The 19,447-nt window shown below is 54.2% G+C and overlaps 2 protein-coding genes and 1 long non-coding RNA gene across 5 annotated transcripts in view; 2 read left to right on the top strand and 1 right to left on the bottom strand.

The window, feature by feature from the left end:
- RNF220 (ring finger protein 220) overlaps positions 1 to 19,077 on the top strand; it is a 224,544-nt gene extending 205,467 nt beyond the window's left edge. For 2 of the 3 annotated variants that reach the window (XM_059082901.2, XM_059082917.2), the window contains 9 exons: positions 3,164 to 3,285; positions 3,651 to 3,783; positions 12,011 to 12,107; positions 12,311 to 12,397; positions 12,537 to 12,592; positions 12,706 to 12,784; positions 16,959 to 17,067; positions 17,215 to 17,289; positions 18,040 to 19,077. In XM_059082901.2, coding sequence (XP_058938884.1) covers positions 3,164 to 3,285; positions 3,651 to 3,783; positions 12,011 to 12,107; positions 12,311 to 12,397; positions 12,537 to 12,592; positions 12,706 to 12,784; positions 16,959 to 17,067; positions 17,215 to 17,289; positions 18,040 to 18,111 — 830 coding nt within the window. In that variant the 3' untranslated portion in view covers positions 18,112 to 19,077. The remainder of the gene's footprint in view (positions 1 to 3,163; positions 3,286 to 3,650; positions 3,784 to 12,010; positions 12,108 to 12,310; positions 12,398 to 12,536; positions 12,593 to 12,705; positions 12,785 to 16,958; positions 17,068 to 17,214; positions 17,290 to 18,039) is intronic. The other variant, XM_059082908.2, reaches the window with a different exon arrangement.
- The window catches only part of RPS8 (ribosomal protein S8), a 396,253-nt gene that overhangs the window by 63,838 nt on the left and 312,968 nt on the right, over positions 1 to 19,447 (top strand). The gene's annotated exons all lie outside the window — the stretch shown is intronic.
- Positions 13,748 to 14,794, bottom strand: LOC136792260 (uncharacterized). The gene is made up of 2 exons (XR_010835789.1): positions 14,607 to 14,794; positions 13,748 to 14,154 (listed from the first exon to the last, which is right to left on the bottom strand). It is a non-coding gene; the product is annotated as an uncharacterized lncRNA (long non-coding RNA).

Raw genomic sequence — 19,447 nt, 5'->3', positions numbered from 1 at the left:
GGAAGGCCACCATCCCCCTCCCCCCCGCCCTGGGCCCCTTCTGGATTCAAACCTCTGGAACATTCCTATTTGCTGAACACAATTGAATGATCTAGTTTTTTGTGCTGGCTAGGGTGTGGTATATATGGGGGTTGTCTGTAAGGGGCTTGGGGGTCTCTAGGCCAACTGGTGAGTGAGGCCATGGATGTTCAAAATCCCCAGTTCCTGCCACTTGGTTTCTGCTGGGAGGCTGAGCCCCAGACTGGGAAAAGGAGAGCATTTATCATGGGCCGGCACCATGTTAAGCACCTTTATCATAACTGAGAGGGAGTGTTAACATACGTTTTGTAGATGAGGAAACTGAGGCTGGGAGAGGTGAAGGTGATTTGTTTAAAACCACACAGCTGGGATGTAACTGAGCCATGGTTTGAACTGGTTTGTTTACCTCCAAAGCCTGTGCTTCTTGGACCATGCCATGCTACCTCCTTGGCAATACTTTGACTTGTCCTACTCAGTGGAAGCCTCTAGGTAGGGAGCAAACTTTCCCTATCATGTTTTAGTAAGCTTAGTTCAGGACTTAGAAGATGAATGGCAAGAAAATAATCAAACCTGAATTGCTTATCTGAGAATTTCCAGGTGATGCCCAGTCCATCAGGGACTTTCCTGGGACTACAGGGAATTTTCTGGCATGGGTGGCCTGGGCAAGGAGAGCATCCAGTATCATGACTTCCTTGGCAATCCTATGAGATTCATTCCTTTATTCAATTATCAGGGTCTGTCATAGTCTCCTTCTTACCAGGGAGGCACTCCCTTGAGCTTTAGGCCGAGTAGGGGAGGAACCTTTGTACTGGCGCACTGCTCCATAAAGGCTTCTAGAAGTCTCAGGGTACCTTGCTCAATGCCTTTCTGACATCTAGCATCCCTTCTCCATCCTAGCCCTGGCTCTAGAGCAGTGGTCCCCAACCTTTTTGGCACCAGGGACTGGTTTTGTATAAGACAATTTTTCCACAGACTGGGGCGGGGGTGGGGGGTGGGGGGGAAGGATGGTTTCAGGATGATTCAAGCGCATTACATTGATTGTGCACTTTATTTCTACTACTATTACATTATAACATATAATGAAGTAATTACACAACTCACCATAATGCAGAATCAGTGGGAGCTCTGAGCTTGTTTTCCTGCAACTAGATGGTCCCATCTGGGAGTGATGGGACCACCTCAGCTCCACCTCAGATCATCAGACGTTAGATTCTCATAAGGAGTGTGCAACCTAGATCCCTCGCATGCACAGTTCACAGTAGAGTTTGCACTTCTGTGAGAATCTAGTACTGCCACTGATCTGACAGGAGGCGGAGCTCAAGCCATAATTCGACCAATGGGGAGCAGCTGTAAATACAGATGAAGCCTCCCTTGCTCACCCACCGCTCACCTCCTGCTGTGTGGCTCGGTTCCTAACAGGCCATGGACTGGTACAGGTCCGTGGCCTGGGGGTTGGGGACCCCTGCTCTAGAGTGTCAAGATGGCCCAAGCCTGAGAGTCCAAGGGTTAGGGAAGTCAAGGTGAAGGAGTCTAGATCTTTGTCCACAAAATCAAGTGGGGCACCAGAATATAGTTGCATCTCCTATAGTGAGAGCACAGGAAATTGAAGAGACGGGCCAGGCTGCAGACCACGGTTTCTCAAACTCCATGCTCATTCCTGGTGGGATGGTGGCTTTCTTGTTGATTTGGCTCTTTTTAGGACTACTCTGTTTTAGGGTTGCAGTAGCTCCCTGCCTCAGACCCTCAACAGGCAGGAGCCCCAAGTGCATATTGTTGCTGACCTAGCACACTCACAGGATCAATCTTTGTTGATGCTGATCAGTTGGGGGCACTCTTGGGACAGGAGAGCCTTCTAAGCTATGGAGTCAGGCCTGGTTTCCTATGCTGCCTTTGCCACTTTTTAGCTACCTGGACAACTGCCTTGACTATCTTTTTCTGTTAAAATGGATAATACAACCTAGTTTCTGGATCTAGAATAAAATGACCTACCTTGTATAAGGTATTTGGCTCTGAACCTTACACACAACTGAAGCTCTAAACTGTAACTTACCGACTCTCACCTGTATCACCTTTCACCTGTGTCTCGCTCCCTAAACTGCATTGATGAGCTTTCCACCAGGGTCAGTATCCATAGGAAGTTCCTTCTGGCCTTGCAGTGGGGAACCCTTCCCTCCTTGGCTGGCTCCACCCCTACCCCAGTCAGTCTGGTCTCAGAGTGGCTACCTCTACTCCTACTGTTGCATCACAGGAGGGGATAGAGGGAACAGAGTCCCTTGTTTGTTTTGACCCCTTCCTGCTTCAGTGACAGGAGGGCTGCAGAGAGGGATTAGTGAGCTAATTAGAAATGATTGTGTCTCTCGGCACTAATTAGCAGTGCTGTGGGCTTGCAGCATGCACTTTGGAATTGAGGCCCCTGCGGGACAGCATGGCAGGAAGCCCTCTGCCTCGGGGGCCTGCCAGCCCCTCTGCACTGATTAGAAATGATGGAACAGGTTTGGGTAGGCACAGTAAGGACTACCCTCTCAAGGTATCTGGGCTGTCTGACTCGGATCCTCTATACCTTTATGACTGGGCCTCAGTCTCCTCTTCTGTAAAATGGGACCAGTGGACATGAGAGAAATTCTCACTGGGGTAATTCTACATAGGACACTAAGGGCTGTACCTCAGGGCTCTTGGCCCAGGAACAAAGGGGTTTTAACTGATAAGTTAACAGCAGGCCAAATCAGGCCCCTGGAGGGACCTTGGATTCTAGCCAAGAAATGTTCTCTAAAGTTATGCTTCTTGACTCTAAAAGAGCCTATGGTCTTGGCCTTCTGGGGAGACACATAGCAGGTGCCAAGAAGAGCATCTTTGCTCACTGGATTCACTGAGCATTGCAGGTAGGAAGGTAAGGGTTGAGCTTGAGCCAGCTGTGGCCAAAGAGTGGACACTTTGCTGGCCTAGCACCAATCTCCTCCCCAGGTGCTCTTGGCAAGGTCCAGTCCCCAAAGGAGCTGAAGGTGCTGCATGATGAGGGCCAGATGAGGCACTGAACAAAAGGGCTAATGGCTGGCAGGAGGTCAGGATGTGTCAGCTCCACTGGGACCTTGGGAACTACAGTGACCGTCTGCCTGTTCTGTGCTTTGTTTTCGGTTTCTCCATGCAGCTCGGATTGGGAAAATGAAACGGAGGAAGCAAGATGAAGGGCAGGTATGTCCCCTGTGCAGCCGCCCCCTGGCAGGATCGGAGCAGGAGATGAGTAGGCATGTGGAGCATTGCCTTTCTAAGGTAGAGGGGCCATCACCACCTACCTCCCCTCCACTCCCCTCCTTCCCCTGACACTAGCTGCTGACTGCCTCCAGATCTGTGGGCTGTTGGGGTCTCCCTGTGGTCTCAGCAGCTTCTTACTCTCTGTTCTTTGCTCTCTTCCTTTGCTTTCGCTCTCCCACTCCTCCCCTGGGGCTCCAGTGGAAAACTATTGGGGAAAAGCCCAGGTCTTTGACCTCTAGATTGGTTTACTTCAAAGGAGCCCTAGAGCTGGGGGCCTGTGGGGCACACTGCAGCTTGGGGCTAGGGCTGTGCCTTCCTTGCAGGCCCTGGGGAGCAGGTAGGGATGGCCTGGGACCCGCATGATCCTGCTCTGCTCTTCACAGAGGGAAGGCTCCTGCATGGCTGAGGATGATGCCGTGGACATCGAGCATGAGAACAGCAACCGCTTTGAGGAGTATGAGTGGTGCGGGCAGAAGCGGATACGGGCCACCACTCTCCTGGAAGGTGGTTTCCGAGGTACAAGCAGCTGACACATAGGCAGTGGCACTCTGGTCGCCAGGCCTCTGCTGGGTATCTATCTGTTGGGAGCCAAGAGGCTAGGGCTGATGGCTGGTCATTCCACCACGTGTGAGCTGCTGCTGGTGGGGCTCCTTTGTGACCATGCTGCCTGCCTGTGATGTGCATATTAAAATGGATGTATTTGGGTGGGGAAATGGAACTGTGAGGCTGCAAGCTAGGAGTGACGAGGGGGTCTCTCAGCCTCGGGTGATGCATTGAAGGTGACAGCCAAGCCACGTTAGCACCTGCATAAAATATTAAAGGGATGGTTATGCATTTATCACTCCATCCCTCTTAAGGCTGATAAATGAGAATCCAGCAACCTGCTGTACACCTCCAGCACTGGGGGCCCCGAGGGCTTCCAGGCAAATACATTGGATTCCCCCTGCCCGCCCCCCTCCCCCCAACACTCCTCCTCCTCAGCCCCATGTCAGGGAAATCAGTTACAGAGGAGAGAGTGAGTTATTGCAAAATTTGACCTCCCATGAGCTTCATTGGTGAATCTAATTTTAGCTCTGATCCCATCTCTTCTCCCTGGGTGCCCTCTGCCCTGAAGCAAGAGGGGCCTGTGCCCAGCTGCTCCCTGCTTCCCTGGGACTCTCCCCCGCTGCTGCAGAGGACTCTGCAGGACACTGCCCAGCCCCACTACCTACTTGGCTCCTTGGAGAGAGATAGCTTGGCCCAGTGGAAGTCCCCCACCCCCACCAGGTCAAACAGCAGACTGGTAGGTGCCCAGGGTCGGTGTCCTCTTGTCAAAGCCTTCTGCCTTGGGCAGGGCAAAGGGGGAGCTGTCAGCCTCCCAGCCTCCAGCTCTTCTTTCTGTGCACAGGCACAGCTGGCACTGCAGCTTGTGGTCATTAAGTGAGCCAGTCTGCTTCCCATCTGCCTCCAGTTCTCTGGGCAACACCCTTGGGAGTATTGCTGTGTCTGGTCCCTGGGGAATCTCACAGCAGCTGGGAGGAGGGTCTCTGCCTCACTGGGGCAGTGCTTCTCGGGCTGGAGCAGTCCCCACAGTGCCATCCAGGGCAGACTGGCTACAGGAGGGGCCACGAGTCCAGGTGTGGCGTTATGCTTCTGGGCTTCTCTTATATTGCCCAAGCGTTTGGGGACAAGCCAAAGTGTAAATCAGGAAGGTTAATCAGGCCAAACCGTTTCCCTAGCCTGAGCGCTAAGCTAGGAGGATGTCCGTTTGCCATTTCACTCTGGTCCTATCCTGGAGTTTCCGATTGTCTGAGGCCCAGGGAGGATAAGCAGCAAAGCCCAGGATCCAGCGACTTGTACACACAGGTGTCTGTTCAGGGGCAGTTTCCAGGATGCCGCTCTGGGTTCGCTCTGTTGGGTGGCTACAGATTTTCATATCTTCCATTACCACGGCAAGTTTTTAGTCAGGTTTCTTGGCACAGAACTGGACCTGGTGGCTTCTGGGCACCAGACAGAGCTTAGGGGGATGAAGGTGCATGGGGCCTGCTGCTACAACCAAGTATTTCCCAGGCGCTGGGACACACTTGCAGAGCGGGTGTGAGGGGCTCTTCAGCCCTATGGGCGGGTGTCAGTTTTCCCTGAGTGTTTACACTGTGAGGTTGTTCTTTTCAAGAATTCCTGAGAGGAGTTCAAAGGGGGCTTTTCTTTGAGTGATTTGGAGAGCGAGAATGAGAGTGAGACTTGAAGAGGGAACGGGGGCCGGAGGTGCCTTTATCTGCAGAGAATTGCTCCGGCTTTCCTGACAGAAGTTGCTGCCGCCTCTTAAACAGCTTAGTGCAGTCAAAAGACAGGCAGACTTGAAAGGCTGTTTTACAGCGAGATCAGCAGGGGCCACGAGGCAGAGAGCAGGGCGCAGTGGAGCGGAGGAGGCTGAGGCTCCTCGGTGGGGGGTGCTATCAAAGGAGGCCCTGTCTGATCCTGACCGCCTCTGCCCCCGAAACCCTGTCTGCAGGAGCTGGCCATCTGTCAGTGTACCCTCCTTGGCCAGGACCGATAGGCCCCAACTCTTGGGGGGTTGGGTGTGGCCCCGCCAGGCGGGCTGGTGTCAGTGTAGCGCATTGATCGCCCGCCGGGCGGGCTGGGCCGCAAGCCGGGCAGTGCGTGCTTAATGTGATTGAAAGGCAGTTAAAATGGCGGTGACCTTTTCAGGAGGAATTAGATTGCCTGCCAAGACCGGTTAGAGGGAGTGATAACGCTGGCTGAAGAAGCTGCCCAGCCGACTTCAGAGAGAGGGAGCAGAGGCAGGATGAACAGGCGAGTGGTGAGGCCCATTTAAGACGAGCTGTGCCTGCTGACAGAACAGAGATTGCTGTCCTTGTTAGATATGAAAGAATTGCAGATAAGTTCCCGTATCTGATCACCCCCCATCCCTCCTCCCAGACCAGGACCCCTTCATCATCCTCAGCAAAGCTTCCCACCAGGCCCACTGGGAGCTGGTGTGGTGGAGCAAATCGGTTTCCTTGAATGTATTCTGCCGTGGAACCAGTGAACAAGCAAAAGTTTTTGGTGGGACATTTGGCTGAGGGGAATGGGCCTTGGAGATGGGGCCTGTGGTTACTGAGGGTTAGGCCCAGATTGCTTAGACCCGGGAGTACTTGGAATTGGAATTTTAGGACAAAACGAAGGACCAGACAGAACAGGTAAGCACTGAGATAGGTCTAGCTGGAAGTGGATCTTTAAGAGTCCGAAGGAAGAGATAAAGTTTTCAAGAGAATAGTTTGGAAGAAACTTTCAGTGACTAGGAAACGCTCTGGCCTTCTCAGTTCTCAGACACCCTGGGCTGCGTGCCTGAGCTGTTGATTGTCCTCTCTGAACCTTAGGTTTGCTAACCTGCTAGTTCTGTTTCTCCCCACCCAGAGTTAATAATTGCATAAAGGGCAGCACATGGACCCTAGTACTTCACCAGCATTCCCCTGAAAGAGCTCCACAGTTAGGGAAGAAAGACGCTCTTCTGGTGCCGTATGCCAGCCCTGGGCAGAGCAAGGGACCTCTAGGCTGGGCCACAGCAGAAACCTAATTATACAGCCCTTGGGGACAAACCCGCTCCTGCCTGTAGTCAAAGGAGGTATGTGATGAATGAGCCCCAGCTCTCCTCATTGCCTGTCACCAGCTCCTGGGTCCCAGAGAGGAGACTTGTGGTGGGAGCTTTGGTCCCTCCTGTTTTGGTTGCCAGTGAAAGTTCACCCGGCTGGATTGGGGGAGCCTGGAGCTCATCATATCTGGAATGGACAGGCTGGAGAGAGAATATGGAATGGTTGGCTTCAGATAAGGTCACAGTCATGTGGTGGGCACATGAGTGGCGAGATGGAGGGATTTCCCAGGAGGTGGCACAGGAAGTGGAAGGTGCTGCAACTCCACCTTTGAGCCCTGGAGGGAAATGCATCCCTGGAATCCAGCACTGAGCCCCTTTGAATCAAACCGGTGTTGGACAGGGATGATACTAAGAGAACCCACTGTCCAGGGCCTCTGCCCTGCCCCAATCCTGGCCTAGGGACTGCATCTTTCTCGAGTTCTTGCCTTAGATTTAGGCTGGTTCCATGTGGCCTGGGATGAGATGCCATGGAGAGGACAGGCAGGGCAGCTGTGGCACCGGTCTTTTAACTGGCTGTTGCTTGATAAAACTTCAGCTCCAGATTATGGGTCAAGGGATTGAGAGGTGTTCTGAGCCCAGAGGCATGGAGAAATTGGCCTGGCCGTAGCTGCTGCCTCCTTTGCCGTGTTGGTTTCCAAAAGATGGGAGCCCCCAGGTGCTAAAAATGTCCCCCAGCGCAGCCCTGCTGCCGGGTGCAGTCAGTGACAGGTGTTGGAACAGCCGACTGCTGCAGGCAGTGTTGGAATGGAGAGCGTTAGGGCTGCCGCCTTCTACCTCCTTACCACCTTTAGTTATAACTGTTGCCTGCTGGGAGGGGCGAGGAGAGGTGGCAAGGAGCAGGGCACCTTCTTGTCCCCTGTGGCGACTGACGGGATTTAATCGCCTTTGGAAACACAGTTGTTAAGCCGGGACAGGGGGAGTACAGGCAGAAGGAGTAAGTATCAATGGTTTTAAACGGCGTCTGTCTCTCTGCGTCTCTCCTGACGTGAGGCAGTGAAACACGTTATCGAGGAGGCCCGGAAAGTGGCTAAGTGCGTTTGACACACGCCAACTCCCTGCCTCCACACTGGATAATTGCATTGTCAACTGTTCAGCGAGGTGGCAGGTGACACTGCAGGCCGATTGATTGTCCCGCATCGCAGCTCCCCAGACTGTCAGCTCCCCAATCGATGGCGTTTACACAAGACACCGTAACTGCATCTGTAACTAATTCCAGTGTAAAACTCTCCGGAAGCTGCTGCTGTGCACCACCACCCCCAAACCACACCTTTGGAGAGCACAGGCCTCCAGAGGCCCCAGGACTCCTTTCTCCCTGGGCTCTGATTTTGTTGGGAGCAGCAGGTGAGGAAGTCGATGGCTCCTTTTTTGTGGTTTCATGTTCCAGGACGTTACTGCCCCCAGTAAGCGGGCATCTCCAGTTTCTCAATCGATTATCTGATCAATTGATCAAATTAACGCTGATTTTTTTTTCTCTCTCTCTTTGACCTAAGAAAAAAGGAGTTTATGAGAGGGGGGTCGTTTTTATAAAATTTAGGCTTTGCTTATCATATATGCACTTAACCCTCTCCCTTCCTATTGCTAGTGTCCAGTTGGAGGGAAGAGGTTTTTTGCACCACCCGTCCTCCCAGGACCAGGCCCCCACTGCTGAGCATCACTGACTCTCAGGCTTAGTCTGCCTGAGGGCGGCAGCCCAGCCCTTTGTGCCACAATACAGTGGGGCTGAGCCTCAGCAAGGCGGCCTCCCTGGTGACTAAAGGGTACTCTGGGTCATCTTGCAGGTCCCAGGGGCAGAGTCCCTTCCCTGGATAGTAGCATCAGGAGTGGCAGCTTGCCTGTTATCCCCAGAGCTACACAGAACAGGAGCCAGAGGCTTGGAAAGGAGTACTCTGTGCCATCTTGCCTCTGAGTACTGGCTTCGGATGTTCCAGCAGCTGAGAACATAAAATGACTGTGGAGCCTTCTTCTCAAAGCAGGGTGGGGGGCGCCAGCTGGCAGGGGCGCTGTCTGCATAAAACGGCTTTATGGCCGTTCCTTTTTATTATGATTCTGCCAGAAGTCAGCAAGTGACATTTCATTAAGAAAATAAAGTTTAATGTGCTGGGAAGGAGGTTGGAGCTGGCTGGGGCAGCACAAGAGTGAAATTGGTGGCGGCAGCCTGTTCTGAACACCTGTGGGGGTAGGGAGAGGTTCCCAACATCTGTCTCTGCTGGGGGATGGGGTCAGGGTCAGAGGAAACTGCTCAGACCAGAGACAGGCCTTTTCCTTGGCAAACAAGATGTGTTGTGCTCTCCATCCTGCCAGGCCGGTCAAGGGAGCAGAAGGTCGCAGCTCACCCGAGAGCTGGGGTCTAAGAGGGAGGGTTGTGGCCTGAGAGGTTTCTCCAGGCCACCAGCTACTCAGGCCTTGGCCTTCCTTCTGGCACAACAATGGAACAGCATTGTTGGCATTAAGCCATTACTGCTCGGGTGTGTTGTATGGCACCCGCTGTGGGCCTGGCCAGCTCTGTGCTGTATGACACTGAGATCACAGACTTGGGCTTTCATTCTGGTAAGGGACAATGACAATACATGGTAATAAATATGATTTTGGAGTTGCACAGGAGCCTGGATGGACGCCACAGAAGGGACCCCTATGTAGAAATGTCTGGGGACGTCTCGTCCACACTCAGCACCTTGAGGGTAGGAATCAGATCTGGAAACACTGTCCTCAATGTCAAGCCAGGCAGAGGGTGAGTTCGATAAAGGTTGAGAGAATGTTGAGGTGAGTTCATTCAGGAAGTATTTATAGAGCAACTACCATGTGTAGGCACTATGAATAGAAGGCATGATTGAGAAGAGTCAGGCTCTCAGAGTGAGCAGGAATTTGTTCTGTAGACCAAGAGGGAGATGTTTCTAGGCAGAGATAACAGGAAGTACAAAGGCATGGGGCCATGAGAAAACATGCAGGACTTGGGAAACCACAATAGCTATGTTTCACTGGAGTATAAGACCTGATCAGGCCTGGTAGGCAATGAGACTGCAGAGATAAGGACTTCGGCCCCTGGGCTGCTTTATATGTTGAGAAGCTAGGACTTTTCCTGGCAGTTTGGCGGTGCCCCGTTTTCTCAGCTTTGCCATGGGAGCCATACTGGGCTGAGGAGTGGTGCCAGGATTCTCGGCTTCGCTTCTCGCCCATCCAAAAGGCCGGGCTGGGCAGGGCCGGGCAGTGCCGGGCAGGCCCTGGCTAAGCCAAGGATGTGAGGCTGACTGCTGAGCTGCGTGTACTTGGGGGAGGGAGGTTGGCAGAGCTCGGGAGGCGCAGGCTGTAAGTGAACCTGACGGCTACATTCTGATTGATGGCGGAGTTTGTCTCCCAAACTGTCAGAGGGTTTATAGAGGTGCCATTCACCCACAAGGCAGGAATTGCTTGTCAGGACACTTGGCCGTGAACAGTAGACAGAGCTGTAACTTGGTGTTTTCTCAGCTTAATGGCTCCGCTGCTGACCTGCCTGCTGCCTCGAGTTTGTTGGTGCCTCAGTGTGGAGGGCAGATGAGGACTGGCAGGGAGGGGTGGAGCCTGGGCAGTGCCTGGCCTCTCTCTTTCCCTGGTGCTGCTTAACTCTGGAATGGGTGGAACCTTTGTGATACCAGAGACCAGAGGTGCTGGAGGGAGAAGAAGTATCAGGAAGAAAGTGTTTTCGAAATGGGCTTGAAAGGTGGAGAACATTCCAGATGGAGGGGAGAGCATAAGCAGGACACGGTGACGTTTGAGGTGCAGTAAGGAGTCTATCCGTATATGTGGAGCTTATGGAGTGAAGTGAGAGAAAGAGGGAAGGTGGAGAAGTGGGGATCTCCTTAGCTTAGCGGGTCTAACTGAGGAGCTGGGACTTGGTCGTGCGTGCACAGGGGAGCTGCAGACACTGCTGGAGCAGGGAAAAAGAAGGGTCAGAGCTCTACGGTAACAGGGTGAAGGAACAGGAGAGAGGCATGACAGCCCGTTACATGTCTGTTGCCCTGATGAGCGTGTTAAGACCCTGGAATTGGGAAGAATGAACAAGAAATGTCTGAGATCGTCGGGCAGAAACCTGAGCTGCTTCACACCTCTGATTCCACTCAACCCAGATCCCATCATTTTCAGCCCCTTTTGTCCCCGGCAGGGCTGTTCCACTGGCTCATGAGATGTGGTCCGAGACGGGGACCACTGGGAGAAGACATGGGAGGGGAGGGAGAAGCAGCTTGGTGGTCACTGGCCCTGGGCCATCAGGAAGGGTGGTCCTGGGAGTCAGACCACATGGCAGGTGAGTGGGCCTGGAGTAGCTTCAGCAACCCAGCGCCTTACATCACCACCGCCGCCACTCGCCGAGAGTCTGCCTGTGGCTGTGGCAGATGCACCTCGGTGAGGTCAGCTGCCTGCCCGGCCCTTGGCCCTGCCTCCGCCCGCCTGCTTGCCTCCATGGACTGCTATGAGAAGCAGGTGTACATGCTTGTCCTCCCTCGGCCATCCCTTCTTAATCCCTTCGTAACTGCACTTGTCCAGGAATCTGGGCTGAGTGAGGCTGGGATGAATAATTAATGTCAGGCACTTCAGACACCAAATATTTGAACAGCTGCCTGGTGTTTTTGCTGGCAAGGACCTGACGGCCCAAACCAGGACGTTGGCTGGGGGTCTGGCTGTATGGCTCTGGTGGGCCTTTGCCAGCCTACTCTCCCTTCTGGTAGACTTGTCAGGCTGGACCATGGGACGCGGGATGCCCAGGTCCTGGGTGGGGATGGCCTTGTAGACCTGAATGTCTCTGTCTTCTTCCTGCTCTTCTTAGACCTGGAAGACAGGTGTTCAGCAGGCCTAGACTAGGTGTCTCCTGAGGACCTGACCTAGTGTACGAATGGGCTAGTTTATAAGCAGAGACCACTTGGAGCAGGAGGCAGTGCAGAGAAGGCTGAGGTACGCAGAGTGAAAAGGACTGAAATGTCAGAGTCAAGAGCACCCAAGTTTCTTGGCTCTCTATATCCCAAGCCCAAGTTTCTGTTTGGCCTTACCTAGCCCCAAACCTGAGCCGTACCTAGGGAAACAGAAGGGCTACCCTTGGAGTCGTCTTGCTGGCCCCAGGCCCTCCTCATATCCTACTTCCCACAGGCTCTGGCTTCGTCATGTGCAGCGGCAAAGAGAATCCGGACAGTGATGCCGACTTGGATGTGGATGGGGATGACACTCTGGAGTATGGGAAACCACAGTATCCTTGGGGCACTGCGGGACAAAGTGGGGCTGGTGGGACGGTCCAAAGGGAAAAAGAAAAGTAGCGAGCACCTCCGGCCACTCATCCACACCAGCCCCCTAGGGTCAGTGTCTCAGCTTGGGCCGGGGGAGCCCTCCTGAGGATTCAACCCTCATGGCCCACCGCAAACTAGGATCCGTTGTCCTTGACCACCATGCCAGATACACGGAGGCTGACGTTATCCCCTGCACAGGCGAGGAGCCCGGTGAAGCCAAGGAGAGAGAGGCACTTCGGGGCGCAGTCCTAAAGCAAGTGTGGGCACAGGCTTGGGCGGGTGGGTTAGAGGGATGGGAAGCCCTGAGGTGGGTGTCAACCCAGTACCTGCCCTCAGGGTTATCCTGCCTGCCTTCAGGGCTCACTTCGTTCTTCCTCCTTTCTTTCCTCTAGTGGTGGCCCTCCCAGCACACGCATCACACCTGAGTTCTCTAAATGGGCCAGTGACGGTAAGTCCTGACGCAGGTTAGGAGTGATGGGGGGTGGTAGTGACTGCCTCAAGCCCAACCCCTCACCTGTGCTGAGTCTGGCCAGAGTGTGAGTTGCCTCTCTGTCCCAGCAGAGATGCCATCTACCAGCAACGGTGAGAGCAGCAAGCAGGAGGCCATGCAGAAGACCTGCAAGAACAGTGACATTGAGAAGTGAGTGTTTGGCCAGGAGGGAGGCCCGGGGAACCACAGCTCAGCTGGAGGGCGAGGGGCCCTTTGCTATCAGGAAGGCCTGCTGCCCTGGGCACACAGCCGATGGTGGGGCCCAGCTGGTGCTGAGCATGCCTCTGTGAATTGATCGCTGGGCCCAGGCCCTGGGAGGCTTGGTGGAGGGAGGAGCAGTCAGCCTGCCTTCCTGCCCACCCGCTGCAGAGGCCTCTGCCCAGGGAATGTGATGTATGGCTGCCCTGCCCAGCCAGCACACTTGATTCATCTCCAGTTTCTGTTTCTTAATCGGGAGCTAAATTGGTTTCATTTGTCTTGTCCCGGGTAGCGCTTGCAGTAGGTTTTAGGCAGGAGTATTGGGTCTCATCACTTCTGGTAGGAATTTTGGGCCCGTGTTCTCAGGCAGGGGAAAGGGGGATCCGTTAGCACTCTCCCAGGCAACCCCTGGCCTGGATCCTCAGGAGCCACCAGGATTTGAAATCAGCAGGGCACTTGCCGTTCCAGAAGCCCAGGCAAGGCCAGTTCTGGCCCCAGGAGGTGGCATTGTCCAGTTCTCCAGGGCTGCCTGGAGCTGCTGCCATTGGCCATTGCCTAACTCCTCACACCTGCCCCTCCCTCCTCTCGAGGCTAGGTTGCCCAGGGTTAAAAGGCAGCCTCTTCATTCCAGGGCCAGTGTTCCATCTTGCCTTCTGCCAGGAGAGTGGATTGCAGGCCGGTGCAGGGCCGGGTCGGTGGCCCAGGGTCACCTCCCATTTGTTTCCCTCCATTTTGTGTTGTCATAAATTCATTCCAGCCCGTTGTGGTTGATCAGTTTATCTCGGCCAGGGCCGTGAGTGCTGCTGGCATGATGTATGGGCCGCAGCGCGGGGCCCAGCTGCCCATGAATCACCGCAGCTGCTCCATGTCAACGCCGGAGCGGGCCGCACAGGTTCGGCGCAACCAGCTTTGGGGTGGGGGGGATGACGTATGGATGTTTATTTAATAATTCTCTCCTACTCCAGCTGAGCGGGGCGGGCGGGGCCGTAAGGGGCACCCACCCTCATCTGGAGGGGCTGCTCATAAATCAGAAAGACAAGATCATTAATCAGGGATGGCGCCCAGGGGGAGGTGGGGGCCAGAACCAGTGGCCATCCATGAAGGTCCTACCCGCTGAGGGCTGGGGGAGCTGGGGACTGTCCCACCTGTGTGAGCACAGGCACCAGTGGGCAGGGCTGTCTGGGATGAGCTGGGGACTGGCTCAGTCATGTGCAGGGATCTCCACTGGGTCTGGATCTGCCAAGATTAGGGCCCGACAGTCCCCATGATGTCTCTCTTCCCCGTACACATTATGGGTTCCCATCCTAGATCTTTTTCACAACCTAGGGAAGGAGAAAGGCAGGAAGACATGGCTTCTTCCAAGAAATTCTCCACGCCATACCCTAGAGGGGCTCAGGAATAGCTCACAACCTACCTGTGTCAGGGGCCTGGAGGATTGGGTATTTCACCAGAGCAAAGAATAGAGGCCAGTTATGTGCCAAGCAAATCCAAGATAGGGTGGGCTCTGGAATTGGATGTGGCCTCGGAGCCTTCCATCTCCAAGATGGAAGTGGGAAATGGCTTCATTCTCTCCTGACCCCATCCTTTTTGCCTTCCCAGCTCTAACTCATTCTCTGGTTTGGGGTTTGACAGTTAGTTTTCTACTCTGGGGTAGGCTGCCCCCAACTCCAGGCCTTGGTTTCCCAATCTTTGAAATAACCTCATAGGATCAGCCTGGTCCTTGGAGAGGAAGGGAACACAGCTACCCATCCTTGTCTCCTTGTCAGGAACTTACCAACAGTCCAGGTGGGGATGGCACATAGAACATTGGGCAAAATGCCTGGGGGAGGAGCCAGCTGTGCAAGTGCTTGTGAGGAAGGAGGGGGATGGTAAAAGCTTTCCAGAGCTGGAAAGTTGAATGGATGCTCCCAGGAAATCCGCCAATGCCAGGAGGAGTTGTAGTCAGAGCGTTTCTCAGCTTCCCTGGAGAGAGGCAAGGCAGAAAGAATCATGGACCCGTGGAGTGATAGATCTAGAGCATCCCTGACATAGGGACACAGCCATCAGGAAGTCACATTCTGTGTTGCTGCTAGTGCCCTAAAAGAGAAAGGTCAGAGATCAAAATTCATTGCTCCCCATGAAATGTTTCCCACCATCCTACCCATGCCCCCCCATTACCACACACCCAGCAGGGACAGACTACCTGTAAGCTTTCAGGCTTTCTGGGCCAACTGTCTCCCCTAAGCTGGCAAGACAGGCCACCCTAGGAGATGGTCCTTGCCCACACACCACCCTTGTGATTCTACTTCAGCTGACTGAATACACCCTTTAAACCTCAGCTCTTACCCTTTACAGCCCTCTTCCAACATTCTCAACAACTTCCTGTAAATTGCCGGTAAGATAAACTTTCCTTTCTGATTGCGGCATCTGTGGTCTTCTTGGACACAGTCTCCTTTCCCAGTGTAGCACCTTCTGCTTACTCAGAAGTGAGCCTTCCAGCCAGATGGGGCTCTAGGGCCTCTAGGCCTTGGTTCCCACTGTTCCCTCAGCCTGGAGGCCTGTCTCCTCCTGGGTGTAGCCAGTGTAGGGTAGTGGTTACTTACAGTTACTGGTTGATCACAGAATCAGTCTGCCAGCGTTTGAATCCCATCTTCCCCACTCTGTGAACCTTGGACAGGCTACTTAATGTTTCTCTTGCTTTAGTTTCTTCGTATATAAAATAGGAGTATTAGGATCTCCTCATGGGGTTTTTGTGAGGTGTAAATAAGATCATTACTTTTAATCCCTCAGTACAATCCCTGGCATTTAGTAAGGGCTTAATAAATTTTAGCTCTTTTATTTGTATTATTGTCATTATTATTCCCTAAAGCCTGTCTCCAGTGCCATCTTTTCTACTCCTCCAGGAAGCATTCTTTGTCCTCTGAGCCTCTCCAAGTTCTTTTGACTTGTTTTAGGAGAGGTGGGAGGGATCACTCTTTAGAATAGTCCTAGCTATTCCCTGTTCAGTATTGCAGCTCAGAGAGTCTTCAGGAAGTTGTAGGGACCTTGTGCAGGGCTTGGACTATGGGTAAGGACCAACAGGACATCTGACATGCCTAGGAAGAAGCAACCAGGAGCCCTTGAGGGAGGCTAGGACTGTAGCCCAGGGGCCTCATCAGTCCCTGCATTTCTCACTCTCCCTGGGGGTTAGACCAGCTATTTCTTCAGCAGATGTTTATTCATACTCATGTGCCTAGTATGGGGCTAATGTTCAGAGTATAGTGAGTGGTGTAGTGAGCAGCTTGCCCTCAGGGAAGTGAGTCTAGCAGTGACAGACATTTGTGGTTGTACTGCTGTGGTGAAGTCCAGTACAGGGGCTGGAAGAGCACAGAAGGGGCAGCCACCATTGGGGTACTGGCTGGGGGCTTGGAAAAAAGCTTCTGGGAGGAGGTGGGAACTAGGCCTGAATGATGAGATGGGACTAGTGAGTTAGGAGGTTGGGGTGATCCAGAAGAAGCAGAAAGTGCTGAGAGGCCTGTGGAGTGAAAAATGGTGGGGTGTGTGGGGAAACTCAGGAGTTTGGCGTGGATGGAGCATAAAGTACGTGGCAGGGCACTGAGGGATGCAGCTGGCAGGGACAGGCCCAAGGAGGCCCTTGTAAGCTTGTGGAGAGTTTGATGGAGCTTTATTCTGAGGTAGACACTAAAATGTTAGAAGTAGAAGTGGTCAGGTTTGCAGAATTCTGGGTGCTAGGAGAACAGAATGGAATGAGGGGACTGGAGGCTGAGAGGCCATTCAGGTTGGTGGCACAATCCACAGAGGAAATCATGAGCACCTGGCCTAGGGGTGGTAGCTATGGAAAGAAGTGGGGATGCCAGAGATATTAGGAGCTAGATGACAGATTTGGGATGTCAAGGGTGACTGGGAAGAAGTGGTTTGAGAATGGTTCCCGGGTGTCTGGTTTAGAAATTCACCAGGATGGAGGTGGAGGAGCAAGGAGGGGAAGGAGTGCAGTTCTGGAATGTGGAGTTTGCAGATCTAGGATATGGTTGGGGTATCTAGCAGACACCTACATATGTGATTCTGGAATTCAAGGGAGTTGTAGGCTGGAGGTTCAGGTTAGGGATGCCAGCCTGCTGCCTGCCCAGGTATGCCATCCTCTTTGCAGAATCACCGAAGATTCAGCTGTGACCACGTTTGAGGCCCTGAAGGCTCGGGTCAGGGAACTTGAGCGGCAGCTATCCCGTGGGGACCGTTACAAATGCCTCATCTGCATGGTGAGAGGAAGGGAACCTCGGGCGCCCTTGCTCAGGCTTCAGCGCTCCCTGGGGGTTGGAGAGGGTCTCTGCCCTGTGATCTGGGCCCTTCGGAGGGTGGGACAGCCTCAGAGTGACCCCTCCCTTCTCTGCCCATTTTCTCCCTAGGACTCATACTCGATGCCCCTAACGTCCATCCAGTGTTGGCATGTGCACTGTGAGGAGTGCTGGCTGCGGACCCTGGTGAAGTGGCGTGGGGGTCGGGAGTGGGTGGCCATTTGGGGTACTGCCCAGATGTCCATGCTCATGCTTGAGCCTGCTTCGGGGGAGAGGAGCAGGGGGACCAGAAGCATAGGCCACAGCCCGAAGCCAGGGTGTTCACCACCAAGCTCACTACCCTCTCTCCTCCCCCACCCCAGGGTTATTAAATTCTCCCCACCTGTGGGTTCTCTTGCCTGCTCCCTTCCCCCATCCCCTCACCCCAGCAGGCCCACATATGACACATAGCAGTGAGATCCCGGGTCAGGAGGAGGCTGGGTGCGGGTAAGCAGGACCAGGGCCTCGGCCCCTCCCCCTCCCATTACTAAGCTCCTTCTGCTCCTGCCCTGGTTCTTCGCTCGCTCGGGAGCAGCCATTAAAATGTCGCCCGGAGACAGCAATAAAAGGCCCGGACGTGGGCTGTGTGTCCTGATCAAAGGCCGCGTGTAATCTCGTTAGGGCCGCGGCAGCCACAGCTGGACCCAGCCTTGTTCTCATTACTGGGGCTCCCGCTGCGGGCCTGGCCAGCCGGTTTGATCCTGGCGTCTCCCCAACACAGGAGCGTGCCTGCCTGCTCACAGAGGCCGCCCATGCCTCCCCAGCCCAGGCGGGCAGGACCGATCCGAGGTCCCAGCACACAGCTGGTTCGGGGAGATGCAGCTGCAGGCCCAGGGGCTCACACGAGCAAATGTGCGGCACAGGGTATAAGCAGAGCCCTCCCTGTTCTCCCTGCAGGGTGCCAAGAAGCTCTGCCCTCAGTGCAACACCATCACAGCGCCCGGAGACCTGCGGAGAATCTACTTGTGAGCTAGCCACCCCAGGCAGGCCTTGCCTCGAGCGCCCCACCTGCCCCGCCTGTGACGTGACCCCCCCCTGTACATACTTACACACAGGTTCCCCGTGTACATACATGCACACACATGAACGCACACACACATGCACACACACAGGACTCGAGCCAGAGTGGAGACTGAGGCCCAGGCCCTGCCTGCTGACTCCCACCAAGATTGGGGACCATACCTTTTCCAGGTTCCGTTCCCAGGGTGGGGCAGGGAGGTGGGGGTAGGGGGAGTAGCCAGGCAGGGCTCCTGAGATCCAGCACCCCCCGCCCCGACTGACAGACGGACAGACAGACATGCAAACACCAGACTGAAGCACATGTAATATAGACCGTGTATGTTTACAATGTTGTGTATAAATGGGACAACTCCTCACTCTCTACCCCGTCCCCTGCCCTTTGGTTGTATGATTTTCTTCTTTTGTTAAGAACACCTGGAAGCAGTGCCTCGTTCAGGGCTGGCTGGGGGCTCGGCCCATCCACCTCTTGGGGTGCCTGCCTCTCCCTCTCCCTCTCCCTCTCCCTCTCCCTCTCCCTCTCCCGTGGTTCTCTTCCCTCTCCCATGTGCTCGGTGTTCAGTGGTGTATATTTCTTCTCCCAGACGTGGGGCACATGCCCCAAGGGACATGATCCTCTCCTTAGTCTTAGCTCCTGGGGCTCCTCATAAGGAGTTGGGGGAGGGGGGAGGCACAGGAAATGGGAACCGAGCTAAAGCAGGGGCTGAGACTGGGGCTGGATGAGGGTGCTCCTGGCTACCCAGCCTTCTGCAGAGAACCTTTCCTGGGATTAGACTGCTGTTCCCAGGGAAAAGTGTTGTGTCCCCTGCCCTTCTTGTGGGCCCCATGGTGTGATGCTGTGTCTGTATATTCTATACAAAGGTACTTGTCCTTTCCCTTTGTAAACTACATTTGACATGGATTAAACCAGTATAAACAGCTGCTGCCTCTGTGCATGTGTATAGGGAGGGGTGGATGATGGGGTGGTATGAACAGAGGCAGTTAAGGGGTTAATTCCTGGCCGCAGTGCGGGGAAAGGACTTGGCTACGGGTCTGTAAAGCAGCGTGGGGTTGGTCTGCTCAGGGGCCCTGGAGCACTGTCGCGTAGGGGTGAGGCCGGGACCTGGACTCCTGACTATTGATGGGTAGGGGCTCCAGGTTAATTCCTTATCGATGCAGAATCGTCAGCTCATTAATCACAGAAGAGGTCAGAGCTTGGGGCTACAGAGGGGTTGCAGGCTCTATCCCCCAGTCTAGGGCTGGAACAGCTATAAGCTTGGGTGAAACCATAAGCCCCAAACCTCTGTCC

This window comes from Kogia breviceps, chromosome 1, assembly GCF_026419965.1.
Source record: "Kogia breviceps isolate mKogBre1 chromosome 1, mKogBre1 haplotype 1, whole genome shotgun sequence".
Classification (NCBI taxonomy): domain Eukaryota; kingdom Metazoa; phylum Chordata; class Mammalia; order Artiodactyla; family Physeteridae; genus Kogia; species Kogia breviceps.
Note: the sequence above shows the minus strand (reverse complement) of the source record. Positions and strands in the feature narration are given on the sequence as shown.